General features: G+C 49.7%; 2 protein-coding genes across 2 annotated transcripts; one reads left to right on the forward strand and one right to left on the reverse strand.

The window, feature by feature from the left end:
• Positions 1–926: 926 nt before the first annotated feature.
• LOC128575504 (glucose-induced degradation protein 8 homolog) lies at positions 927–1,599 on the reverse strand. Its single transcript, XM_053577195.1, has one exon. It carries the CDS (start codon positions 1,597–1,599, stop codon positions 991–993), a length of 609 nt encoding a protein of 202 aa, XP_053433170.1. The 3' UTR covers positions 927–990.
• Positions 1,600–5,063: 3,464 nt separating this feature from the next.
• SRARP (steroid receptor associated and regulated protein) lies at positions 5,064–6,845 on the forward strand. Its single transcript, XM_053577197.1, has 2 exons — positions 5,064–5,157; positions 6,095–6,845. Exons 1-2 carry the CDS (start codon positions 5,076–5,078, stop codon positions 6,520–6,522), a joined length of 510 nt encoding a protein of 169 aa, XP_053433172.1. The 5' UTR covers positions 5,064–5,075; the 3' UTR covers positions 6,523–6,845.
• The last annotated feature ends 3,798 nt before the right edge of the window (positions 6,846–10,643 follow it).

Consider the following 10,643-nt stretch of genomic DNA (forward strand, 5'->3'; position numbering starts at 1 on the left):
GCCTTGTGCCCCCAAGTGACCTGACAGTGGAGGGCTGCCCCCAGCACACAGACAGGGTCAAGGCATCTTCCTAGCTGCAGGTGCAAAAGAACGCTGCCTTCATCACAGGAGAAAGTACAGCCCAAATCAAAAGGTCGTTTGAGGCGATGAACACTGTTTAGAAGTCATTCTGGCCATTCTTGAAATCTAAGAGAGACCTTTATTTTCAACAAAACTGCCTAGCAGAGAAAGGTTGCTGATCCACTGTGAAGAGTCTCTCACCACGCACAGCACCAAATGTATACTTAAAAAATTAAAAATCACATAGCCCCACCTTCATGCATTTCCCCAAAAGTCACACAACCCAGACCAAAAAGGAAAAACAAACCAAATGCAATACCCTCATACACATTTCAAAGGAGTTATTTAGATTTATAAATTTATATATTCTTTCCTATGAAAAACAAAAAACCAAGGGTAAAGAGAAACTGGCAGAAGCTGCCTGACAAGGCTCAGCAGAACGGGAGGACGGACTGTCTGCCTACAGGCCACGGAAAGCCATGACCTGCATTTTGAATGGGAGGCTGGAGTCTGAGCAACACCCCGACGGCGCGCAGTGCTCCGCAGGTACCGAGAGCCCTGGAAAGGCGAATGGCTGCTTGTCAGATGCTTGTGAATGTGGCACGGTGGAGAGTCTGTGCCACACTTCCAGAGACACAGTGCGAGCTTTTCAGAGCTTAAAAAGGCCATTTTTTCCCCCTTTAAAAAGGATGCTGGGTTTTGGGCAGCGCCTGTGGCTCAAGGAGTAGGGCGCCGGTCCCATATGCCGGAGGTGGCGGGTTCAAACCTAGCTCTGGCCAGAAACCAAAAAAAAAAAAAAAAGATGCTGGGTCAAAAGAGAAATACAAGGGGGAGCCGGGGAGTCCTGTGCGGGGGCCACTGCACAGGCTCTATTTGGGCTCCTCGATCACATCCTTGCTCAGGTCTGGTCATTTGGGGATATTTTACCTTTTAGTCCAGCTCATCCTGAGCCCAAAGTAGTAGTTTTTGTAATTTTGCCAGCTTGGGTGCTGCCTCTTGATTTTCATAACCTAGGACAGCTTGATTAACTTCACTCCACACCTTCTGCCTCCGCATCAGGTGGAGGAGGTCTCCGAAGGGGGACTCCTCGGGGCTGTCGAAGGCCAGCAGGGCCAGCGTGCGTTCCAGCTGCGTCAGGCAGGGCCTGCTCTGCTGGGCCTGCTCCGCCAGCTGCGTCTGTGCAAACTCCAGCGCGGCCTCGGTCTCGCGTTGGCAGATCAGCTCGATCAAACGCTGTTGCTGCAAATGGAAGCAAAGGTACGGGTTTGTGTCCAAGAGCGCTGGGGGAAGGCTGTCGAGCAGCGCAGTGGCCTCCTGGATCTGACCTTTCAGTATCATCTCCCAGATCTTGATCCTCTGGTCAGGTGTTTCTAGATGGACGCTGGATTCAATCCCAGATTCCATTCGGAACTTCTGCGCTGCTTCCGTAAAACCTTGTGTGACCAGGTGGTTCATGATGAGACAGTTCATGTCTGCTCGCTGGACATGTAAGTTATGAAGCTGCTCATTCATTTGTGATTTCATCGGGTTTTTCTGCATACCTCATTCAGATTTATTTCGTGCGGATCTCGCCTCCGGTGCTGGACAGACGGGGCTGCGGTAGCGATGGGGACGCCCGGTCCGCCTAGCTGTTTTTAGAGATGAGGTCTCGCTCTGGCTCAGGCTGGTCTTGAACCTGTGAGCTCAGACAATCCACGCACCTCGGCCTCCCAAGTGCTGGGATTATAGGTGTGAGCCACCGGGCCTGGCCCCAGGCATTAGATTCTTACCAGGCCTGTGCAACCCAGATCCCTCACAGGCCCGGTTTACAGCAGAGTTCACACTCCTATGAGAATCTAATGCTGCCTCTAATCTGACAAGAGGCTGAACTCGGGTGGTGTATAGGAATGAGCGTCTAAACTCCAGGCCTCAGTGGCTCACGCCTGTAATCCTAATACTCTGGAAGGCTGAGATGGGTGGATCGCTTGAGTTCAGGAGTTTAAGACCATTCTGAGCAAGAGCGAGACCCCCATCTCTACTAAAAATAGAAAAACCTAGCCAGGCATTGTGGTAGGTGCCTGTAATCCCAGGTACTCAGGAGACTGAGGCAAGGGGATTGCTTCAGCTCAAGAGTTTGAAGTTGCTGTGAGCTAGGACACCACAGCACTCTGCCTAGGGTGGCAGAGTGAGACTTTGTCTCTAAATAAATTAAAAAATTCATTGTAGGCTTTTGTGGGAGGGGAGGTTCCACCAGTTTTTCTGCTAATGATTTTTCCAGGATACAATCCAGGCCTACCTCACTGTATTAAGTTTTCACATCTCCTTAGCTTCCTCTAGTCTTTTTTTTGAGACAGAGTTTCACTATGTCACCCTCGGTAGAGTGCCGTGGTACCACAGCTCACAGCAACTTCAGACTCTTGGGCTTAAGCAATTCTCTTGCCTCAGCCTCCCAAGTAGCTGGGACTACAGGTGCCCGGCTAGTTTTTGGTTGTAGTTGTCATTGTTGTTTGGCAGGCCTGGGCTGGGTTCGAACCCACCAGCTCTGGTGTATGTGGCTGGTGCCCTAGCCACTGAGCCAGCTTCCTCTAGTCTATTACAGTTTTTTTTTTTGTCTCCCTTTGTTTTGTATGATCTTGACAGTTTGAGGAGCGCTATACCAGTATTTCACAGAATGTTCCTCAGTTTATAATTGCCCAATGTTTTTTTCATGTTTAGACTGAGGTTATGGGTTTTAAGGAAGGAGACAACAGATAAAGTACCTTTCTGGTCATGCAGTATCAGGGTGAAACCATCACAGGTGCCCACAACAGTTGGGGCACAGTTATTACAACTTAGCAAATTAGAGCAAAACAAAGCCTAGTAGTGCTGGTTCACGCCTGTAGTCTTGGTGCTTTGGGAGCCAATAAGGGAGTATTGCTTGAGACCAGCTTGGGAAACATAGCAAGACCTTATCTCTACACAAAATACAAAAAATTAGCCACTTGTGGTGGCATGCACCTGTAGTCCCAGTTACTAGGAAGGATAAGGCAGGAAGATTGCTTAACCCAGGAGTTTGAGGTTACAGTGAACTATGATCATGCCACTCCCCTCCAGCCTGTAAGATGGAGTAAGACTGTCTCTAAAGAAAAAAAGACAAGAGGGCAGCACCGTGGCTCAGTGAGTGGGGCGCCGGTCCCATATACCGAGGGTGGTGGGTTCAAACCCAGACCCAGCCAAACCACAACAAAAAAATAGCTGGAGTCATAGCTGGAGCCTGTAGTCCCAGCTACTTGGGAGGCTGAGGCAAGAGAATCACTTAAGCCCAAGAGCTGGAGGTTGCTGTGAGCTGTGATGCCACAGCACTCTACCAAGGGCGATAAAGTGAGACTCTGTCTCTCCAAAAAAAAAAAAAAGAAAGAAAGAAAAAGATAAGAAACACAAACTTCTCTGTGGGTCCTAAGTCCAACATGGGTCTCAGTGGGCTAAAATCAAAGTGTTGGCAGGAAGACTCCTTTATGGCGTGTCTGGAGACTTATCCCTCACTTTGCTTTCCTGGCTTCTAGAGAGACCTCTTGTATTCCTCAGCTCAGGACTCCTTCTTTCACCTCCAAAGTCAGCAAGGAGGGTTAAGTCCTTCCTACTTCCTCCATCATCAGATCCCTCTCTGATCCAGTAAGGAAAGGTTCTCCCATGTGATTAGACTGAGCTCACTCACATAATCCAGGATAATCTCCTCATCCAAAGTTCACCCTCTTAATCACATCTGCAAAGTCCCTTTCGCCATGTAAGGCAGCACATTTGTAGGCTCTGGGATTAGAGCATGAGCGTCTTTGGTGGCCCATCTGCCTGCTGGGCACAGTGACTTTTCATTTAATAAAAGTTATCTTGTTTCCATTTAATGTAACAATACCAACTTTCTTTCTTTCTTTTTTTTTGAGACAGAGCCTCAAGCTGTCGCCCTGGGTAGAGTGCCGTGGCATCACAGCTCACAGCAACCTCCAACTCCTGGGCTCAAGCTATTCTCCTGCCTCTGCCTCCCAAGTAGCTGGGACTATAGGCGCCCGCCACAATGCCTGGCTATTTTTTGTTACAGCCGTCATTGTTGTTTGGCGGGCCCAGGCTGGATTCGAACCTGACAGCTCAGGTGTATGTGGCTGGCGCCTTAGCTGCTTGAGCCACAGGCAGTGAGCCTTTTCTTTTTTTTTTGAGACAGTCTCATTCTGTTGCCCTCGGTAGAGTGCCCATGGTGTCACAGCTCACAGCAACCTCAAACGCTTTGGTTCAAGTGATCCTCCTTGAACCAAGGAGGATCCCAAGTAGCTGGGACTACAGGTGCCCACCACAATGCCTGGCTATTTTTTTTAGAGATGGGGTCTTGCTCTTGCTCAGGCTGGTGTTTAACTCCTGAGCTCCAGCAGTCCACCTGTCTCAGCCTCCCAGAGTACTAGGATTACAGGCATGAGCCATGGCGCCTGGCCTCCAACTTTCTTTTTAAAGTACATTTCTTGGGCGGCACCTATGGCTCAAGGAGTAGGGCGCCGACCCCATAAACCAAAAGTGGTAGGGTTCAATCCCGGCCCTGGCCAAAAACTGCAACAAAAATAAATAAATAAATAAAGTATATTTCTTTTTCAGCAAAAACAGTTGGCCGACTTCAAAGACGTGTCGAGTAAGCAGTATTATCTATAGTTTTTAGATAGAAAAACCAAACCACCAAATTGGTGAAGCAGTGGGATCATGTCTAAGGTTTGGGAAACTGAAGTCTGGGTGAGAAGGTTCCAGAGGCCTATCCCAAATCAGGAAATAGCTGGAATTGGAAGAAACAGTGTCTGTTGGTAGGAGGGCTGCCTCCCAGTGACCCAGCAAATATCCTGTTGACATAACCCTGTTAATCAAAGCAATCTTCTAACTGCCCAAGGCCAGTTTCTTTGGTTTCTGGTGGAAACTCAATCAGAGGATCCGGATCCGGTAAATATAAAAGGTCTGATCCCAGGGTGAGGGAGCTCCCCTGGAAGTGCTACAGCCTAGACAGAGCTAGGCAGGCACCGTCCAGTGATATGGCGCCCTCAGGACACCCCAGGGACTGGAGAACCAGCGTCAAAGGCACCAACCTTGAGACAGGCCTGGGGACCAGCTCAGGTAAGAGATGGGAAAAGGTCCCTGACCAGCTGAGGGGAGGGGCGAAGTGGGATCTGATGGCAGACGTCCTACCTCCCTCAGGGGTGCTGGGATTCTCAAAGCCTGGGTGGACTTCATTTATTTCCTGTGTTAGCCAACACACCAGAACTCAAGCTTCCTTCTGAGCCCGTATAGTGGTTAAGAGCACGTAGTCAAGAGAACAGACGTGTGCATTATTTGGGTAACTTGAAAAGTCACTCAATTAAGAGTACAGGTTTTGGATTTAGACAGACTTGCTCTGATACCTGCTTTATTGATAAATCTTTGGCCTCATTCATTCATTCTTCTATCCTGTGCTGGGCTCTGAGCTGGGGTTGGGAGAGACACATCAGCAGGGGAGAGCAGGGATGGCCGGGGCAGATGGCACTTATCCACCAAGCTGTGCACAAGACTATGTGGGGAGGCACAGAGGAGCACAGTGCTCCCTGAGGGCCAGCTCCACTTGCACAAGCTGAGCCTCAGTTTCCTCATCTGTAAAGGTGGCCAGGCCCTTCCCCTTGGGTTGAGGACCTTGCTGTTCACAGTATGCTCCATGAACCAGCAGAACTGGTTTCTCCGGAAGCTTGTTAAAAATGCAGACTCTCAGGCCTCTCCTCTCAGGCTCACTGTACCAGACTCTGCATTTGAACAAGCTCCCAGGAGGTCCATGGGAACCACAAAGTTGAGAGGCATGGATGTAGTAGACTCTGGGCTTCTGGAAGGCAGATGGCTGGTAAGTGGAGACAAACGCGGGTCTCTCTGACGCTGAAATCCATGCTCTCAAACCCCATGTCTGTCCGGTCTTCATGTATCCACCAACACACAGTTAAACCCTGCTGAATGAATGAACAAATGAATTAATGAAACCACATCCCTTGCTTGTGCTAACACAGACCTTTGGTCTTTTCCTCCCCTCTAGCTGGGAAGCTGGCCAGACATCAGAGGGCTGTCCCTATGGCTCACCTGACTTTTGTCATCGATTGCACCCGTGGGAAACAGCTTTCCCTTACAGCATCTCCTGTGCCAGCCCGAGTCTCCAGCCCTCATCGGGGGCCTGTCACCCTGCCATTGAAGACCTACATCGTTTTCTGTGGGGAAAACTGGCCCTCTTCAACTCAGAAGATCCCCGTGGGTAGCAAAGGCCTTGCCCAGGCCAGAGCTATGCTGCCGTCCTGCAGAGGGATTAATGCCCCAGCTCCCTCCTGGGTTAGCCTGCTGTGCCCCCAGGAGGTTCGTGAAGCTAAGGAGAGACCCTTGAAACCTGTGCCTGTGAGGTCTTCAACCTGGGGTACAGTGAAGAACTCCCTCAGAGTCCTCTCCTCCTGTGTTTGTGGGCAGGCTGAGTAGTCAAAGGCCAGCCATGGGGGGCAGAGGCCAGCACACCAGGCTCTGATGCCCCGCCGCTCTGCCCCCACTTCCCTAGCCAAGCCTTCCTGCCTCAGCCAGAGAAAGAACATTGGATCCACTAAAGGGCATCTGAAATAGCCACCAGGTGTGCCCAAGGCCTTCTTCCTCCCGATCTCTGCCCTTCAGCACAGGCAGGATAAGGCTATTCACACAGCAGACAGTAATGGGGCGTCTTCTACCTGGCGGGTCCTGGGAAGTGCTGGGGAAGATACCACATAGGGAGGGGAGAAAGGTTAAACAAGTATCTGAGTGAATAAAGATGATTTTGAACAGTGAAGTGTGCTGTGCTGGGGCTGAAATATGACCCTAGGCTAGAGAGTGACTGAGGTGCAGAGTTTTGCTGATACGGTGCTTGAGAAAGGCTTCTCTGAGCAAATAACAAAGTATGATCTAGAGGCTGAGAAGGAGCCAGCCCTGGGAGAATCCACCCTCCCCCAGGCCTACCTGCTGGCATCTTACCCCTGGGCAGACCAGAGTGGAAAGTTAGGATGGTGGTCCCATGTGACTGGCAGGGACGGCTGCCAGTTGGCTGCTGCCATCTTGGCTCAGAGGTACGTGAAGGACACTAAGAGGACAGCCCAGGTGGGACCTAGCGATCAGAGGTGGGAAATAGGGGAGGAACTCAGAAATGAAACGGAGGATCACACTTGACCAAATGAAAATAGGTATTGCTCAGGCAGGGTGGCTCATACCTGTAATCCTAGCACTCTGGAAGCCAAGGGGAGAGGATCCCTTGGGCTCAAGAGTTCAAGACCAGCCTGAGCGAGAATGAGACCCCATCTGTACTAAAAATAGAAAAGTTGTCCAGGTTTCATGGTAGGAGGCTGAGGGAAGAGGATTGCTTGAACCCAGGAGTTTGAGTTGCTGTGAAACAGGCTGATGCCATAGCACTCTAGCACAGCAGCAGAGTGAGACAAAAACGGAAGGAAGAAGGCAGAGAGGGAGGAGGGAAGGAAGGAAATAAGAGATATTACCTATTGAGGATCTAATGCCAGTGGGGTCCAGGCCCCAGGGATACAGATAAAAGGGCAGTGGGGGACTCAGTCCCTACCCCGCAGGACAATCATGTCCCAGACTGGCAGGTGATGTCACTGGCATGGGTGCGGAAAGGGATGTAAGCCCAAGAGAGGCACAGCTCTGTGTGAAACTCCACACTAACCTCTCTGAGGAAGTGTATCTCAAGGCTCCCAGATAAAAATTGTTGAATATTTATTTATTCAATACCTATTTTACCAGATCCCTACAGACACTAGCCACCAACATAATGACTGTTTACTCTGTGTCAGAGAAAAGACACTCTCACAGTGCCAGTATAGGGCAGTGCCATTTTGTACCCATTTTGCAGGTTAGGGAACTGAGGCACAGAGAGGTTGAAGAATGAATTGAAATCCCTACAGAGTGGTACCATTGACCTTAGAACCCAGGCAAGCCCAGTGCCCTAGAGAACCTAACTGGCAGGTAAGTGGAGACACCCTCCTAGGTCTGTTCTTTCTGGATGCCCTCTGTCTGTGCAGCCTGGATGACAGGTGTTCATGAGGAAAGCCCCTCGCCTTCCTTGGCTTAGAGTCGCTGGGCTAGAAGAGCCCAAAGCTGCGCTGGGAGTTTGAGACCCTAACGGGAAAGGGAGACCTGTGGCTGCACATCTAGCTTTTCACCAGCAGATGTCGCCTTATCACCAGACTGCGGAAACGCGGCCCAGGTCTGGCCGCGCCGGTGGGGAGCGGGGACCGCTAGGCCTGGGGACAGAGACATCTGGGACAGCTGTCCAGCGGGTCTGTGTTTTCAGAAGCCAAACTTTCATTCTGACCAATACCTCTTTCATCCGGAATATTGAGCCTTTATTCTCTACCAGGCAGCCATAGGGGTGACATTTCAGAATTTAACTGCGGGATAGGTGGGGGTCATGGGACAGATTCAGAGGAGCCAAGCGCTTACCATTTGCTTGGTAAAGGAAGTTGTCCTTATTACTATTGGGCAGACCTGTTTCAGTGGACCACATGCCACATCAGTTCACCTCACCTTAGACCTTATTGCCATTTTATAGATGAGGAAACTGAGACATAGGTTAAATACTTCACCCAAGGTCACTAACTAGAAAGAGGCAGAGCCCAAATCCAAGCCCCAAGCCGTGTGGCTGCACACCCAGGCTGGTAATCCTGTGCTGTGCTGCTGGCATTCTGGTCACATTTGTTGAATGAGTGAGGAAGAATGAATGTTTTCCCAGGACCCAGCTCTCAAGACCTGACAATGTGTGGGGAATGTCCCGTGATTGAATGGGCAGATGGGCCTTGGCTGAGGTAGGGGGGGAGGCTGGCAGGAGGTGGCCCTTCCCTAGTGGAGCTCTGGTCAGGGCTGAGACTGGTAATGGAGGAGCCTTTGGAGACTGAAGCCAGTCAAGGAAAGCATGGAGCGACACCAGGGCTGTAGGCCCAAGATTACGGAGGTGAAAGAAAATTTGAAATGAGCAAAAAATATCAGTTTCCGACACAGTCTATGAATTGCCTGATTGGGGGATGTGCCCCTTTTGCTGCCTTCTAGCTATTTTACAACCCTGTATACTATAAATAACTGATAGGAGCTCAACATACTTCTTGTTTACAGACAAGCAGATTCTGTCCTGTCTTGTAAATTCAGAGGATTCTTCCCCCCAACTGTGAAAGAAGCCAGTGTTACCTCCATTTGCACATTTATTCCAATATTCCCTGATTTACAAACATATCGGTTCTTTGATTTCTCCTTGGAACTGGTTGTAACATTTTACTGGTTCCCTCAATAATCATTAAGTTTAGTAAAATCTTTAGTGGAAATGTAAAATGGTACCACCATTTTTTTTTTTTTTATTGTTTGGGATTCATTGAGGGTACAAAGAATTAGGTTACATTGATTGCATTTGTTAGATAAAGTCCCTCCTATAATTGTGTCCCACTCCTCAGAGGTGTGCCGTACAGTGTGATCCCCCATCCTCCTCCCTCCTCTCCTCTCCCCACTCCCTCATTCCCCTACCCTACCCCTTGTATTAGCTCTCTACTGCCTTCATATTAGAATTGAGTACATTGGATTCTTGCTTCTCCATTCTTGTGATGCTTTACTAAGAAGCATATGTTCCACCTCCATCCAGGTTAATACAAGTACAGCCATTTTGGAAAACAGTGTGGCAGTTCTCTTTTTTTTGCAGTTTTTGGCCAGGGTTGGGTTTGAACCCACCACCTCCAGCATACGGGGTCAGCGCCCTTCTCCTTTGAGCCACAGGTGCCACCCCTGAATGTTGTGTTTTTTTTGTAGAGACAGAGTCTCACTTCATCGCCCTCGGTAGCCGTGGCATCACACAGCTCACAGCAACCTCCAACTCCTGGGCATAGGTGATTCTCTTGCTTCAGCCTCCCAAATAGCTGGGACTATAGGCGCCAGCCACAATGCCCGGCTAAGTGTGGCAGTTCTTCGAATAAACATAACTGTTACCATGTGACCCAGCAGTTCCACTCCTTGGTCTACACACAAGAGAAGTGAAAATATACGTTTACAAAAAAAATCTGTACCTGAATGTACATAGTAGCACTATTCACAACAGCTGAAGGGTGGAAAGAACCCAGATGGCCATCAATTGATGAATGAATAAACAAATCGTGGTACAGCCACACAAAGGAATATCATTATTATTTATTTTTTTTTTTTTTTGCAGTTTTTGGCCGGGTCTGGGTTTGAACCCACCACCTCTGGCATATGGGGCCGGTGCCCTACTCCTTTGAGCAACCAGCACTACCCCACAACGGAATACAATTTAATCTTAAAGAGAAATGAACTTCTTCTTTTTTTTTTTTGTAGAGACAGAGTCTCACTTTATGGCCCTCGGTAGAGTGCCGTGGCCTCACACAGCTCACAGCAACCTCCAACTCCTGGGCTTAAGCGATTCTCTTGCCTCAGCCTCCCGAGTAGCTGGGACTACAGGCGTCCGCCACAACGCCCGGCTATTTTTTGGTTGCAGTTCAGCCAGGGCCGGGTTTGAACCCGCAACCCTTGGTATATGGGGCCGGTGCCCTACCGACTGAGCCACAGGCGCCGCC

Source organism: Nycticebus coucang, chromosome 22 (genome assembly GCF_027406575.1).
Source record: "Nycticebus coucang isolate mNycCou1 chromosome 22, mNycCou1.pri, whole genome shotgun sequence".
Classification (NCBI taxonomy): Eukaryota; Metazoa; Chordata; class Mammalia; order Primates; family Lorisidae; genus Nycticebus; species Nycticebus coucang.